A 17,875-nucleotide genomic window follows, 5' to 3' on the forward strand; every position below is an offset into this window, starting at 1 on the left:
AATGAAAGTATTGTTCTTCCAAGAGTGGTTACATAGTGTAAAAATACTTGAGGGGTATAATAAATTTTCTCATGTATGACCTTTTTAAAAGTGTTTATAAATTGGGATAATGTATGCCAAGGTTATTCAAGTATACAATAAGCGGTAACACTTCGCGAAATGATAACAAAAAGTTGAAAGTAATGTACAGATTATAATTTGGCTTGTAATAATGAAATAAAATCTCAAATCCTTTTTCATATTATATGTACTAGGTGTGAGACCCATGTATTACATGGGTTTAATTAAAAAAAATATGAAATTGTAACAATTTGAAAAGTTTGAATTTATAAGAAAAATGAAAAAAAAAATGAATTATTAAAATTATTGAAACTTTAATGTATTGAATTCATTACATATATAAACCATTTCTAATAAATACTTTACATATATATTACATTACACATTAAATGTGGAATTTTAATTTAATAAAATGAGAAGTGGGAAATAGAAAATTTAAAAATTTTAGAAAATGCCAAGTGTCCAAATGAAGGAGAAGATGACATGTGGCAAAAAAACCTTCATTTATTATAGTAGATTTATGAGTTATAGTTTTAACACTATGTGATACGGAAAACACTAGGAACTTAATACTATAATATCATAGCTCTAGTTTTAGCCTAAAAATGACGGGTTTGTTTGATAAAACATAATCGTTTAGTACTAGGCTTGGTAATGGAGCGGGTTTTGACGCTGATCCGATCCAAACCCTTAAAAATTATATCGGTTTGGAGCATAGTTTTTTTTTCGTTTACCCGTTAACGACCCGAATCCGCTAACCCTTTTATTAAAAGGGTCGGGTATGGATCATCACTGATCCGATCCATTTATAACTCGCCCCGTATAAATTTTAGAATTATACGTTTATATTTATCATGTCTAAAGTTTAATTTTAATTCTAATTGAAAGCCCAAAAGGAAAAAGTCAAAGACCAAACTATTTTTATTTTTACATAGGACTTGAAGAGTTAACTTCTAGATGGTTTATTAACAAAAATCATGGTATAGTTTCATTAATATTTCATCACGCATTCACTAATTTCATTTATAAATCAATAAAGTTATTATCAACTTGAAGAAAGTTTGCAATTGCTATTCTCTATCACCGCATTCGACATTCAAATATCAATCAGAAGTTATTACAATAGTGAATTGAATTCCAATCGAAAGTCCTCGAGTATGTAATGTGTTTTCTAAATAAACATTTTTATTTGATTATTCAAAAAACCTACGGGTTATGGGGCGGGTTTGGATATCTATTCATTCGGTGGATAAGGGTATGAGTTTGATTATTCAAAACCCTACGGGTTACGAAGCGGGTTTGGATTAGATTTTGAAATTTGTTAAACGAGTTTGGATCAAGGTCGATTCACTCCAAACCCACTCCATTGATAGGTCTATTTAGTACTCAATAATTTCAACGTCTTCCTTGTTAAGAAAATGTAAGGTTACTTAACAATTTACAGACATTCAAATGTGACCTATAAATAATTCTATTTATAGATTATCAAACAAACTTTAACCCAAAATAGTAAAAAATCTTAGCAACATTTTTAACATAAAAATCTAGCCCAACATGACGAAAATGACTGGTGGCCGAAGTCATACTATTATATATTACAAACCACGGAACAAGTCGTTTAATTTTTCGTGAAATAATGGGGTTCGTTAGTCGTTACCTTTTTATGAAATTTATTTTTTGTGAATTTGCCACGGTCCATGATTCGAAAAAAATAGAAAAAATTGAAAACGTTACTAATATTTTTCGAAAATGTATTGTCATTTCACAAAAGTTATGTTGTATTACAAAAAATGAATTCTTAAAAAGGCTTTCATAAAATATTTTACAAAAGGGATGTAAAAAAATTATTTTGTTGTTTCTTTCTTTTTTTCTTTTTTCGTTTTGTTTTCCCCATTTTACCATGTAATTATTATATTCAAGTTCATAGTTTCATAGTTTTACCATAATTACTGATTATCACGAGTTTCTATTTTTTCAATAGTGTGAAACTCACAAAGAAAAAACCTTTTAAATTTGTAAACCCAATTTTACTCAATACATGCGGCTTTTGAAAACCAGGAAGTCGATCTATGCGAAAAAAAAAATTCAAAAACGGACTAAAACTGCAAATGAATGTAAACCAAGAACCAAAAGTGTAACAGGACACGGTATGGCTACAACGAGGTTCGATGTGGGTGATGTGGCATCTCTCGATGCCGTCGTAACGGGGGAACACCGTCCCCCTGCTCGTTGTAACTCGCCGTGGGTGATTCTCGTTGGCGTGGCGATGAGAAGAAACGGAAGAATTGTGACCGTTTGAGTTTTAATTTGCAACGGTTTGAAAAAAAAAATTATTAAAAAAAAACAATTTATCCTATAAATACCTCTCATTTTATTAAAACTTTCACACACTTTCTCTTCTCCTCTCTACATACTTTCAATTATCTTCAAAAAAATATGGATCCTTTCGACTCGTCCGATGATTCAGATGACGGTATTTTCTTTAATTTGATGTATCATTATTACACTACCGACCTGCTACAAGCAGACTCAGCCCTGCTACTAACAAGACGTGCGATGTTAAACAGAAATCGCGAGGAAGGACACGAACATCTATATCGCGATTACTTTGCGGATAATTGTGTATACGGGGTGAAGGACTTCAAAAGAAGATTTTCGTTTGAGTAGGGATGTGTTCTTATGAATCGCCAACGCCTTGGAAAGCCGGTATCATTTGTTTACTATATTTTTATACAAAATAAATAAAAATGTACTGCATGTTTCTTTAATTTTACAACATATGCAATATATTTTTAAACTGTAGTTAATTTATGTTTAGGTATGAATTTTTTCAATTAAGATATGATGCTAGAGGTAGACGAGGGTTTACAACGTTGTAGAAATGTGTTGCGGCCATTCGTTTGATGACTATGGGGGAGTCACCCGACACCATGGACGACTATATGAGAATGTCCAAAAGAACCGCAAGAGAGAGTTTGTATACATTGTCAAGGGGTGTTGTTGAAACTTTTGGAGACGTGTATTTGCGGAAACCTTCGTTGCATGATTTGCAATAATTGTATGCGGCGCATGAAGAACGTCATGGGTTTCCCGGAATGATCGGAAGCATTGATTGCACACACTGGAAATGGAAAAATTGTCCGGTAGCATGGAAAGGGCAATACGCAAGTGGTCATCACGGATCACCTTCATTGGTGTTAGAGGCTGTCGCTTCTCAAGATTTATGGATTTGACATGGATTTTTTTTGGGTTGCGGGTTCCAACAACGACGTCAACGTTCTTGATCAGTCGCCAATATTCGACGATCTTTTGAATGGAAAAGCCTCGGATGCTCCTTTCACGGTGAATGGAAAACGAATACAAATATGGGTATTACCTTACAGATGGAATATATCCTCAGTATTCCACATTCGTGAAGGCATTCCGCCACCCGGTTGAAGAACGAGACAATTTTTTTAAGAGAAGACAAGAAGGAGCACGTAAGTATATGGAACGTGCTTTTGGAGTGTTGAAGGCGAAGTGACATATAGTCGAACATGTAGCACAACCATTGGATTTAGAAACTTTACGATATATCATGTATGCATGTATCATAACTCATAACATGGTAGTAGAAGATAAAGGGCGAAATATTGCACACTATATCTTAACAGAGCCCAGACACGTTCAGTTTCAACCAGGAACAGCAGATTATTTGCATCGCATTGTTGACATTCATGACGCAAATAAACACAAACAACTTCGAGAGGATTTGGCGGATTATATCTTCTATGGTAACAATAACAATAACGAATAACGTTGTTTTTTTTTTTTTTTTTTGAATTTGGATGTTATTTTTTTTTTTTTTTTTGTTTTTGGATATTATGTGTAATTTAGTTTTTATGTTAATTTTAATCTAAAAATTTTTTTAATTGTTTTTTATAATTTTTAAACATTATGTTTTATTTATTTTTTATATTTAAAAAATATTTGTCTTAATTAAAAAAAATAAAAATAAATAAAAAATAAATTATGAAATGGAAAAAAAAAGTTAATATCATAACAAAATACAATATGTTATTCATTTACTCACTTAATGTTATAACACCATTGATCCTATAGCATATAATGTATTACCAAAATGATGTTAAATTTAGTTGCGTCCACGCTCAAACTTCTTTTACAAAATAAATTCACATACTTTCTTTTTACTGAATTTGAGATAAACTGTATTCCAAATGTGAGGGGGCGTTAGGTGCAATCTTCAACGAGGAAAAGTAAGTGAGAGAAGAGTGGAAGCAAGAAAACAAAGAGATGTGTGGTGAGCAATTCTTCCCTAAACACGTGGATGGCTTCAACTGTCGTATATTGCTTGCTCTCTGTTTCGTAGTCTTCAATGGAAGAGGAAGATACCTTCGAATCTTCTTGTTTTCATTTCTGATCCTCTTTCGATTCAACTCTCTCCTGCAATACCATTCAAATATCATATACCTATCTCTCTATGTACATATATACACGCAAACTTGATTGTTTGTAGAAAAAGAAAGAAAACGATGAGCGCTTTGAATTCCCATTTTGTGCTTGTTGATCTCAACACGTCATGGCAATCAATTAACCAAATTCCAGCATCAACTTTTGCTTACCTTCAAACCTCCAAAATCCCAAGTTCCTTCTCAGCGGCATTTCGTCGAACACATGGTGGTACTGGTAGGATCTCCTCCACGAGGTCATCATCGGTGCCACCCATTCGATCGCCGGAAGTACGCAAACCGAGAGATCGGTCATCTCTTGGAAATGGGTTTTTATCCCCTTCCTCGAATCCAACTTCGACATCTCAATCCCAAGTCGGATCGGAGCTCGATCTTTTTCTTGAATTGGTCCCCTTAAGGATGAGGAATAAGCTGTTTGAACATTCGGAGATTGGGAATATGATCGAGGTTGTGATGGATTTGGGTAGACAACCCCTTGCTAGATTCCCATCAGGAGATTGGGTTATCTCCGATGAGCCTGTCAATCTTGAAGATCTACGTCATGCAATTTCAAAGGTTAATTAACTAAATTACAAAAAGAACTCTTATTTACTTATGCACACAATTAAGATAATTGATTTGAAGTTTAAAATAAACAAGTTAACTTTTTTTTTTGTCCGATATAGAAAGATAACCAACTAAGATCCTATTGTATTATTAAATTAAGGTTGTTACTATATATTTTATATATCTTGTTTCTTTCCTTATAACAGATTGGTGAATTTTCGGATGACAACCGATCAGGCATTGATCATTCTTTACACCGAATAAGTGCAATTCGCAACCGCAAAAGGCAAATAATCGGTCTCACGTGTCGTGTGGGTCGAGCCGTTTCCGGTAGTGCAGAAATTATTCGCGATTTGATTGAAGGAGGCGGTTCCATTTTGGTTATAGGACCTCCCGGGGTTGGCAAAACAACCCTAATCAGGTATACCATGTGTTCTCATTCTCAGCAGTTGCAGTGTGAGAGCTTCAGTTCCAACGTGGATATATACTTTATGTCAGCCACCCAGTGGGCCACTGTCTACCTGATTTACATCTCATATGATACACTTTGGGCAGTGTGGGCCAGCTAAAGGGTGCTGTTATTTAATTAAATATTATCTTATTTGATTTTATGTATGTAGAGAAATTGCTAGAATGTTGGCTGATGAGCGAAAGAAACGTGTGGTGATAATAGATACTTCAAACGAGATTGGAGGAGATGGTGATGTTCCTCATTCGGGTATAGGGCGTGCAAGAAGGATGCAAGTTCCAAATGTTAATATGCAACACAATGTGTGTGTTTTTCTTTTCTCCTTTTTTGTTAAACTTCATCTTTTGATTTACTTTTAATTAATTAATGTTTAGGTAATTTGATGCAACAATGTTGTTGAATGTTTTAACAGGTGATGATTGAAGCAGTTGAAAATCACATGCCTCAAACTATTATAATTGATGAGATTGGAACAGAGCTTGAGGCTATGGCAGCAAGTACAATTGCTCAAAGAGGAGTTCAGCTTGTTGCAACTGCACATGGAGTAACGATAGAAAGCATAATCAAAAACCCTTCTCTTCAAATCCTTGTTGGTGACATTGAGGTCTTTTTATTTTTTACTTCATTCATATATTTAGTGTTTCTGATTCACTTAATTCAAAAAGAATATCTTAAATTTACAAATTTGACCTCGTAGAGTGTGACTCTTGGTGATGATGAAGCAAGGAAACGGAAAGTGCAAAAGACTATACTTGAAAGGAAAGGGCCTCCAACATTTTCATGTGCTGTTGAAATGATCTCTAGAACAGAGTGTTGTGTTCATCATCGATTGGATGCCACTGTAGATGCCATACTTGCAGGTGTTTTATAGTTTATACCTCTTCAATCTTTTATGTCTAATAATCCAAAGGAAAAATAGAAATTTGAGATTTGATCATACGATGTCGTTATTGAAAACAAAACAGGTAGACCTCCTTTGTATGAAATTCGTCGTATGGCGGATGAATCTGAAAGATCTAAAGATGTCTCCGACTCCGATCCCCCTAAAGAAGCAACAATGGTGGAGATATCATACAGGGAAGATGTATTAGATGCGGATGACGAACATCTTTCACCTGATTTTGAAAAATCGAGGCGCTATGAAGATAAAAAGATACGTAAACAGGAAAATTTACGTATTTCAACGCCAAAATTGAACAAATCAGATAACTCCGATCGCGTTTTTCAAGACATTAAGGATGATGTCGAGTCTGATGGGGAAGAAGAAGATCGTTCTTCAAATATCAGAAAAGTTAACAGTAAACCACAAATCAGGAGAAAGACAAAGACCCCGGTTTATGTTTATACGTATAAGGTAACCTAATTTTGATATAAAAAGGGAAAATGTTGCGTTTAAGGTAATATGATATATGATTATTTTTGCTTAAAAGGTTTTATTTTTGAATGTGCCCTAGATATTGGAAGCTGATTTACAACAAGTAGCAATGGTAATGGGGCTTACAGAAGAGATTGATGTAACTGATGATATCAGTAATGCGGATGCTATTTTAGCATCAAGTTATGAAATGAAGGAGAATCCATGGATACGCAGTGTCGCAAAATTTCACCAGTTACCCGTGTTTGTTATCAAGGTGTTTATTTTGTTATGTTTTTGGTTTGAGTACAAATAGAATATATATATATGTGGATTATTTAATTGTGTTATTTAGTAAAGTTTTGTTGAATCACAGTCAACCACCATGGCTCAAATGGTGAAAGCAATTAGAATGATTCTCGGGAGGGACTTATTTGGTGCAAAACTGAAACAACTGAAAAAAAACTCGGTGGATATTGAAATTGAAGATGATGTTCCAAGAAGAAAACCATCATTAGAGGAGATTGATGCCTTAGAGGTATTTTTGTTCCATTGTTATGCAATTTTTTAAGGCAATTTAATCCTTTGTTATGTTAGTACTGATAATATATATTGATTGTATTGATTATAGGAAGTTCGACTTGCTATAGAGTATATTGTGATTCCAAGTGGAGAACCTGTGGAGCTTCTACCTCGATGCTCAGAGATAATAGCTCAACAACTTGAGCTTGTAAAAAGTTATCAATTGGCTGTAGAAAACTCGGGCACTGACCTCAATCCAAGGCTACAGATTCTTCCACAAAAGTTAAACAAGAAATCGGGGAAAAACTCCAAAACTAGTGCAGGCTTCATATCACCTAGTGGTGGTGTTGGAGGTACAAGTGTTGCTAGGCTGCCACTTTTGCCTGAATAGTGCATGCAACAAAATAGTGTCTCTAATTATATGACTTGTTTCACCAAATCATGTATAGTCATTTAAATTATGACCAGTCTGGTGTGGTGGTGGAGCCAGCTTACGGGTTGTTGACACTTAAATTGTTTGTGTGGCTCGTAATTGGCCCCGTGTTTGTATATTATTGTTAATGTATACGATTATGATGTTGATTTGTTATTATAAATGTACAAAATTTACACATTACCTAATGCCTCTCTTTTTTCGACATATGGTTTTTTAGGGTTATGTTGTGCTTTATGACTTTCCATTCCACCAACAAAGTCGTAAAACCATGTATTGATAGATATTACAACTGATTGAATCAACACATATTAACAAAACTAATCCCTATAAACGAACTAATTAACAAAAATAATCTTTTTATTTCGGAATTTGGAAAATAATAATTTTCTCCGGATGTCGCATTGCGGACCAGTGATGTCTGGAGGTGGTGGTGGTCGGTGAGATGTGATGTAAAGGTACTCTAGAATATAACATCGTACATTCCAGAGTAGAGTCCAAAATGGACAGGTATTCTAGAGTGATGTTCCGAAGTTACTTGTAATCGGGTTTTAGAGTACATCGTGACATGTTTAATTCTAAGCGATATAATGCTAGATATGTCTATTTACTCTAATTGTCCTTCACTACAAAAAAAAAAATTGACATCCTAGATTCCATTCCAGAGTAGAGTCCAGAATATACTCCATAGTGATGTTTCGAAGTTACATGTAATCGTACTTGTTTGTAATGAAGGGCAATGAGAGTAAATAGACATATCATGCATTATATTGTTCACAATTACATATGTTACGATGTAGATTTTAGCAATGACATCAACTTTTTTGGGTTGGTTAAGTTGAATGCTTCAAAGTCTAGGTTACATCCTAATCATTTTCATTGGTCTTTCTAATGTCCTAGATAAAATATAGTTGTTCATCTTATTGATGATATTGATGTCAGATATTTTCTTAATATTGTAACTATTATGCGTGCTAACACATGAAAATTGTTTCTTGTTAACCATGTTCAGAAAAATAGTATTTATTGATTCGCCAGAGAAAATCGTTATGTGACAATGTTTTTTTTTCCGAAAGTAATCAAATATGTAATTTATTTCCTATGACACTGAATCAAGTTCCTTTTTACGATGGGTTGTAATCGAGGGTGATCTAATATATAATGCTAAGGATGTTATTGATGATGGTCTAACATCTCACGGTGATGAATCAACAATCGATCTGGAAAAATTGATGATGTTAGTTGATGATGCAAACTTACTTCCACACAAATAATCGGTAGAATTCCAGTTATTTTCAGGAATTGTTGATGATGAAACTGAATTTGATGAAGACGAATTTGATCCCAGACAAGCCCTTAAGGATAATTACACATTATATTTCTGATTATGAAGAAACAAAACTACTTTGTTAGAGTCAAGCCCAATGATTTGATGAGCCAAAGTGTTATCAACCCGCTGCAATTTAGTGAAGATGTTGGCATCAATACATATCTATGCTAACTGCCTTAGTGTGAAGGTTTGAAGAGTCGCATCGTCACTAAGTAAACTTACGCGTCAAGTATATGACCCTTGAAGCTTTGTGATAAGGACCGTATATATTCGAAGTAAAGATGGAGTTTATGTTCCTTTAAGATTTTTAATAAGGACCATATCTATTTCAAGTGAAGATAAGAGTTTCCATGTTTATAGAAGACTCCCTAATCTTTAGGGATTGCATTTGACGACCTACCTAATATTTATGTAATCCTAGATTTTTAGTTATCAAGACTTTTATAATCATTTTAAGAGTAGAGTTCTAAATGAAACCTATTCTCGAGAGTGTGTTTTAATCAAAATTGGTTTGTGATTAATTCTCATGTGTATGAAACTGTTTCATTGATAAAAGAATCATTTTCTAGTAGTCCTTCATGTTCTTTATATATTATAGGTTATTGGTTGTATAGTTAAGGAACAAAAACCAACATCAAAGCAATTTATCTTAAATTGATCTACGTTTGCAATCATCAATGGCTTCTTCTTCATCAAACTTCAACAACTTTCAATCAAACTCCATCAACACATGTATATAATTCAACGATAAGAACTTCACCACGTGGTTAAGATAAAAACACATGGTTCTAGAAACTATGGAGTATCATATACTTGAAATCATCATTGAAGGGCCATATATTCCGATGAGCAAGATTACAGAAGAATGAGTTCCATCTATAACTATCAGATCTCATATGAACTCATGGACTTAAGATGACAAGAGAAAGGTGAATCTGTATGTAAATACAATAGCAACAATATTTAATGCGTTATTGTATGATGTGTATCATATGGTTGAAAATTGCAACTTAACCAAAGAGACGATCATGTAGAAGGTGGCTTATGATGGATCTGAAGAGGTTAAGGCTAATCAATAAAATAGCCTTAATCGGAGGTATGAATATTTTTAAATTTTATAAGAACGGATCTTTAACTTATACATTTAACATATTTAATTGCTTGGTGATTGATATGAGAAAATTCAATATCAAGAAAACTAAATATAAGCTAGTATTAAAAGTTTTTTGATTCAATTGGTGAAAGATGGGAACATCATGTTGATGTTCTCAAAGAACGAGTATTCAAACCATTGATCTCCAGAGTATGTTCGTAAATCTAAGCAATTGTAACATCCGAATCCTGATGTACTTTATATTTTGAAAATTTTGGCATTTTATAGGATCGCCACAACGTGGTGGGGAGGCACCACTGTAACGTCCGTAGATCCGAGCTAGTCAGTTTAGAGACGATAAGAATCAAAAATGACTTTTTGATGGAAGATTATTTAAAAGGAGTAATCTTAACTAATTGTAGTAGATGTTCCAACGATTTCGTACATATAAAGAACGCCGAAATTCGAGTTATAACGAAGAAGTTATGACCTGTCGAAGTTTTGCGACAGAACCGGCACGACACAGTGCGACGTAAATAGTGATTTTACGTTAGAGCGATATTTGGCCTTAGCGATCTAAATGAAAATCGTAGAATACATTAAACTGAGAGCGTGCATAAAAAGAACGTCCAAATCTGACTTCGTATAATGAAGTTATGATTTTTCGAAGTTTCAACTTAGCGGCATGCAACCCGAAGTTCGGATATGGGATCGAGCGATATTTAGCCAAAACTTTCTAAATGATAATCAAATATCTCATCAATAGTAGTGCAACGACAGAAAGACAGATGAAACCGGACGTCAGATGGAGTTATAAATTTCTAACGGAGTTTTCCTATCCCGACCTACTAAAAATAATATAATAAAAATAAAGTCAAAATTAGCCGATGGAGTCTAAATGAAAGTTGTAGATCTTGTTTTTACCTATGCGTCGATATAAAGAACGTCGAAAATGGAGTTCGTATGCAAAAGTTATGAGTTTCTGAAGTTCGGGGCGCGAAACCCCAAAACTGTCAAAGACCACAACGTGGAAACAGTGCCCACGATGTGGAATGGCTTCTGACACCTTCTGGAGCCTGACAAAGCAATTGAACAATGATGCATCATTGAAGACCGAGCCCACGACTTGGAAGAAGTTCCCACGATGTGGAAAATGAGAAATTTGCCCAATAAATAGAAATCAAGGGCTAGCCGAGTTTGGTTGCTCATTCTCTCATTTTTCACCCGTATTACATCGATTTATGTGCAAAGAAATACCCCTGAATCCCCGATATCATCCCGAGACCCGAAGTGAGTCCCGACGCTCCGAAGATCCCGAGAAGAAAAGAGTTTTCGAGCCGAAGCTCTGTCCGCGAGAAACCCGGTGTGTGAAGATATCCTGGTTTCACCGAAGAGTTACTACTCTTAGAGCCGTAGTGTTGTCCGACCATCTTCTGATCAAGTGAGTGTATAGTCCCTTTCATAAACACGATTTTAATACAAGTATCGGTTGAATGTATTACATCTATGTTATGTGTGAGTGTATAGTTACTTTCTTCAAACACATAAGTATGAAGTATTTGCTATGGAATACGTGCTATGTGTTTATATATTGTTGTTTATTTGAGATGTTAGTGGAATGGATGAACTATATAGGTTTTAATGAGTTAGACTGTATATGTATTTTGTCACTACAAATATGTTGGGTAGGACATGGGTAGATGAGGTCCGTGAGTATGGATCAGATCAAGAGGTTAGTTTTAGATTCGTGAGTAGGGATCTGATCAAGAGGCTAGTTTTAGATCCGTGAGTATGGATTAGACCAAGAGGTTAGTTTTAGATTCGGGATTCTGGATCAGGTAAAGAGAAAAAAACGTGTTATTAGTCCGGGAGTATGGATTAAGACTAAGTTAATTGTCCCTAGTCCGGGAGTATGGATTGAGCACAGTTATTGATCCGGGAGTATAGATCAGATCAGGATTAAGGTATAGTTAATTGTCCCTATTCCGTGAGTATGGATTGGGTACAATTATTGATCCGAGAGTATGGATCAAATCAGGAGGTTAGTTTTAGATCCGTGAGTATGGATCAGGGGAAAATGTTAGTTTTAGATCTGTGAGTATGGATCAGGTGAAAAGGTTAGTTTTAGATCCGTGAGTATAGATCGAGTGAAGAGGATAGTTTTAGATCCGTGAGTAGGGATCAGGTAAAGAGGAAAATTTTAAATAAGAGAGTTTAGATCGTGTCGTTGTGAGGATCGATGGGGTGGGATAAGAGTTGTCTTTATATGGTGAAATTGTACATGTGTGAGTGTTATATATATATATATATATATATATATATATATATATATATATATATATATATATATATATGATATAACATTGTGGGATGAAAACCCTATATGCTCACCTGGCTCCCAAGCCTAACCCACTCAGTTTTCTTTGTGTTATAGGTTATGACACGAGAGCATAAGTTGGATGACTTGTCAAGATCTTTTGATATTAGACCAGTTGTTATATGTAACTGTTGTATTGTCTATCTTTTGTTGTTTATGCTTTTGGTCTGTTTATCGGAACATGACATCCCGAATATTGTTATATAATGAAAATGCATCTCTTGATGAAATGCTTTGATAAACTTCATATTATCATATTTTATTTTGGGAACAAATTCCGCAACTCTTTTAAATCAAAGGATTTACTCAAAAATTATTTTAAAAGCATAAATAAAACCAATCTTTTCTGGCTGTGATTTTGGGAATGTCACAGTTGGTATCAGAGCATTAGTTTAAGCGAACTAGAAATTTGTAGGAAATTTCTAGACTTAAACTTAGAATGCTAAGTAATAATCGTGAGGAGTGTGTCTAAAATATGTTAGTTAGTACACCTAAATTGACACAAGCACTAGTTTATTTTAGGAATGATGCCTAAAATGCTTTTATGTGTTAAATGTTTTGTGTGATAGCTATATCAATGCTATTATTTGTTCAGATCCATGGTCTGTTGCCGGCCAGATCTGGAAACCTTATGTGTGTAGAATTCTAAGCGTATGACTACGATATTAGAACTAGCACGTAAACGTTTCGGAGTGATAAGGAGATTTATACGTCTCTTGTAAATAAAGCTTTCTTATCTTAAATTCTCGCCTGGTACACCGAACGTCTGCTTGGGTGTACAAAACGTTATGGTGAAGACTCGTAGAAAATTGAGTAAATGGAGGAAATGAAAGGCATATGATAGTGAATGACACCTATCGAAAGATATCGTAAGATTGGTATCTTGCCTTTAGAGTATGTCTGATAAATAATGGAACGTTTAGAGGAGTACGGTATGTCTGAAGTACACCTTCAATTGGCAGGATGATGGAATGATTGGTGTAATTCTTGAAGTTGTTCCATCATTTGGAATTTCCATCACCAACCGAGTTGAAGTAGAATTGATGATTGAAGATACACATGGAAGAATTCCTAGTAGAGTCAAGGAGAATTTTTATGATTAATTGGACACATTCGTATGTGTTAAATTGTTTTGTGATTTTAGGACTTGGGGACTACGAGATAATACTTGGGACGAGTATGAGTAGGTGTGAATAGTAGTAGAGATCTATACTACTGGAAGCACAGGACTCACGCTAGGATCAGGGAAAGTCACAAGGTTACCAAGAAGCTAGTGATTAGTCTCGTTTTATTCAAGTATGTCGTTACCATTGTTTCAGTAATGACTACAGAGATGATTGTTATTCCGACCCTAGTAGTCATATCAAATTGAGTCTGACTACGATGAGTTTGTTACGTGGTTTACAAAACCAAGTTCGATGTAACATTTAACTCAAGACAGAAGATTGAAGTCAATGTGATCGATAGTATCACACTCGTTGTTAGAGAAATTGGTAACTAGAGATGTTACATGCTAAAATGTGATTATATCACATTAGAATACGAAGGAAAGTATATTCCATTCTGGAAATTGACTCTAAGAGACCTGAGTCTAAACGTTGCATCATATGATGAGAGATATTTAGAACATGACCCATCGGTCTGTTACAATAGATAAAGGAAAGTACTTATCCTAAGAAGAAGAAGGAGTGCTCAATAAGGATTTATTTTGTAACCCATAGGTTGCGATTGAAAGTCCAACATAGTACGAAGAGCAGATGCAAGATTGAGCATCGCCTACGGTCAAGAAGTCCAAGAGTTAGATACTCATTCGAAGAAACATAGAAGTTACTATTAATACCTAGGATGGAAAGATAATGTGTAGAATCATTATACAAATCCTATTTTCGTTGATGATTCTGGGACGTAATCTTCGTAAGGGCGAGATAATTGTAACGCCCGTAGATCCAGGCTAGTCAATTTAGAGACGATAAGCGTCAAAAATGACTTTTGATGGAAGATTATTTAGAAAGAGTAATCGTAACTAAGTTGTAGTATATGTTACAAGGATTATGCACATAGAAAGAACGCCGAAATCCGAGTTATAACGAAGAAGTTATGACTTGTCAAACTTTCACGATAGAACCGACACGACACATCGCGACGTAAATAGTGAATTTAGGCTAGAGCGATATTTGTCCTTAGAGATCTAAATGAAAATCGTAGAATACGTTAAACCGAGAGCGTGCATAAAAAGAACGTTCAAATCTGACTTCGTATGAGGAAGTTATGATTTTTCGAAGTTTCGACTTAGCGGTATGCAACCCGAAGTTCGAATATGGGATCAAGCGATATTTATCCAAAACTTTCTAAATGAGAATCTAAGATCTCATCGATAGTAGTGCAACGACGGAAAGACAGACGAAAACGGATGTCAGATGAAGGAGTTATAAATTTCTAACGGAGTTTTCCTGTCCCGGCCTACCAAAAATAATATAATAAAAATAAATTCAAAATTAGCCGACAGAGTCTAAATGAAAGTTGTAAATCTTGTTTTTACCTACGCGTCAATATAAAGAACATCGAAAATGTAGTTTGTATGCAAAAGTTATGAATTTCTGAAGTTCGGGGCGCGAAACCCAAAACTGTTAGAGACCACGACGTGGCATGGCTTCCGACGCCTTCTGGAGCCTGACAGAGCAAGTAGATGATGATGCATGCAGTGACGACAGAGCCCACAACGTGGAAGAAGTGCCCACGACGTGGAAAATGAGAAATTTGCCCAATAAATGGAAATCAAGGGCCAGCCGAATTTGGTTGCTCATTCTCTCATCTCTCACCCGTATTGCATCGATTTACGTGCAAAGATATACCCCTGAAGCCCCGATATCATCCCGAGATCGGAAGTGAGTCCCGAAGCTCCAAAGATCTCGAGAATAAAAGAGTTTCCGAGCCGAAGCTCTGTCCGCGAGAAACCCGGTGTGTGAAGATATCCCGATTTCACCGAAGAGTTACTACTCTTAGAGCCGTAGTGTTGTCCGACCATCTTCTAATCAAGTGCGTGTACAGTCCCTTTCATAAACACGATTTTAATACAAGTATCGATTGAATGTATTAAATCTATGTTATATGTGAGTGTATAGTTACTTTCTTCTAACACATAAGTATGAAGTATTTGCTATGAAATACGTGCTATGTGTTTATATATTGTTGTTTATCTGAGATGTTGGTGGAATGGATGAACTATATAGGTTTTAATGAGTTAAACTGTATATGTATTTTGTAACTACAAATATATTGGGTAGGACATGGGTAGACGATGTCCGTGAGTATGGATCAGATCAAGAGGCTAGTTTTAGATCCGTGAGTAGGGATCAGATCAAGACGCTAGTTTTAGATCCGTGAGTATGGATTAGACCAAGAGGTTAGTTTTAGATTCGGGATTATGGATCAAGTAAAGAGAAAAAAAACTTGTTATTAGTCCGGGAGTATGGATTAAAACTAAGTTAATTGTCCCTAGTCCGGGAGTATGGATTGGGAACAATTATTGATCCGGGAGTATGGATCAGATCAGGATTAAGGTATAGTTAATTGTCCCTATTCTGTGAGTATGGATTGGGTACAATTATTGATCCGGGAGTATGGATCAAATCAGGAGGTTAGTTTTAGATCCGTGAGTATGGATCAGGGGAAAATGTTAGTTTTAGATCCGTGAGTATGGATCAGGTGAAAAGGTTAGTTTTCGATCCGTGAGTATGGATCGGGTGAAGAGGATAGTTTTAAATCCATGAGTAGGGATCAGGTAAAGAGGAAAATTTTAGATACGAGAGTTTAGATCGTGTCGTTGTGAGGATCGATGGGGTGGGATAAGAGTTGCCTTTATATGGTGAAATTGTTCAAGTTTGAATGTTCTTATATATATATATATATATATATATATATATATATATATATATATATATATATATATATATATGATATAACATTGTGGGATGAAAACCCTATATGCTCACTAGGCTCCCAAGCCTGACCTACTCAGTTTTCTTTGTACTACAGGTTATATGATATAACATTGTTGGATGAAAACCCTATATGCTCACCAAGCTCCCAAGCCTGACCTACTCAGTTTTCTTTGTACTACAGGTTATGACACGAGAGCATAAGTTGAATGACTTGTCAAGATCTTTTGATATTAGACCAGTTGTTATATGTAACTGTTGTATGGTCTATCTTTTGTTGTTTATGCTTTTGGTCTATTTATCGGAACATGACATCCTGAATATTGTTATATAATGAAAATGCATCTCTTGATGAAATGCTTTGATCAACTTTATATTATCATATTTTATTTTGGGAACAAATTCCGCAACTCTTTTAAATCAAAGGATTTACTCTGAAATTTGTAACACCCATAATCAGAAAGACCAAGAAAGGAAGGAAAACCCTAAGTCAAGGGGGTTAACTCATGGAGTCCAAGGAGGAACTCGATGAATTAGAGTGTGATCCGTGTTGCGGCTTAATTGACCGGCTCGGCGAGTCGGGGAGACTGACTCGGCGAATCTGGTATGGGTTGGGAAAACCTTAGTTTCGGGACTTGTACCCTAATTAAGCATCTCATTCCTCTTCTATCAGCCTCATTTGTATCCCTCATTTTCCAAAAGTTATCCCACGAACCCTTAGTGCTCTCTTTGAGTGTGTGAGCAAATATTGAAGGATTTTGAGTGTTCTTGAAGCCTAGAAGGAGAAGAAGGAGTTGAGGGTTGAAGAGGAAGGCTGTGGATCAAGAAGATTCATCTCTTTTGCTGCTCATTTTGGTAACCAAGTTTCCTCCTTGTGTTGTTATTGTTAGATCTCTTCATGTCCCTCTTTATGAGATTTTGGACCAAGTATGACGCATTTCGGGATTTGGACGTCCTCAATATGGATCCCTTTAGCTCTAGGTGTGTCTTGGCCTAGAGACCCATAAAGTATCAGTTTTTGGTGTGTTGGTAAAGCAACTTTTCCCCAAGCCCTATCCCTAGAGTGTTTTAAGCCCATATCTCTTTGGTTTCACGTAAAGTTTGCAACTTTACATGAGCAATAGGCTTGGGAAGAGTGGATCTACAGTTTGGAGCCCCAGCATGGCTCGAAAATCCACTGTATGGATTAAGAACTGAAGCGACTTGACGAGTCCTTCGAGTGGACTCGACAAGTCGTATGAAGATGGGGATGAACTCGACGAGTTGGATGAACAACTTGGCGAG

General features: G+C 35.5%; 1 protein-coding gene across 1 annotated transcript; it reads left to right on the forward strand.

Moving 5' to 3' along the window:
- Positions 1–4,368: 4,368 nt before the first annotated feature.
- SPD1 (P-loop containing nucleoside triphosphate hydrolases superfamily protein) lies at positions 4,369–8,036 on the forward strand. Its single transcript, XM_078973025.1, has 9 exons — positions 4,369–5,084; positions 5,282–5,496; positions 5,696–5,846; positions 5,957–6,148; positions 6,242–6,404; positions 6,510–6,898; positions 6,999–7,175; positions 7,275–7,436; positions 7,530–8,036. The coding sequence occupies exons 1-9, from the start codon at positions 4,593–4,595 to the stop codon at positions 7,809–7,811; spliced, it is 2,223 nt and encodes a 740-aa protein (XP_078829151.1). The 5' UTR covers positions 4,369–4,592; the 3' UTR covers positions 7,812–8,036.
- The last annotated feature ends 9,839 nt before the right edge of the window (positions 8,037–17,875 follow it).

Source organism: Lactuca saligna, chromosome 9 (genome assembly GCF_052625555.1).
Source record: "Lactuca saligna cultivar CGN05327 chromosome 9, ASM5262555v1, whole genome shotgun sequence".
Taxonomy (NCBI): Eukaryota; Viridiplantae; Streptophyta; class Magnoliopsida; order Asterales; family Asteraceae; genus Lactuca; species Lactuca saligna.

Excerpts from the sequence above, each read along its gene's own strand:
- SPD1 (XM_078973025.1), top strand. The coding sequence starts at position 4,593 with ATGAGCGCTTTGAATTCCCATTTTGTGCTTGTTGATCTCAACACGTCA. Across the intron at positions 6,149-6,241 it reads TCCTTGTTGGTGACATTGAG|AGTGTGACTCTTGGTGATGA; the intron begins GTCTTTTTATTT and ends TTGACCTCGTAG. Across the intron at positions 7,437-7,529 it reads AGGAGATTGATGCCTTAGAG|GAAGTTCGACTTGCTATAGA; the intron begins GTATTTTTGTTC and ends TATTGATTATAG.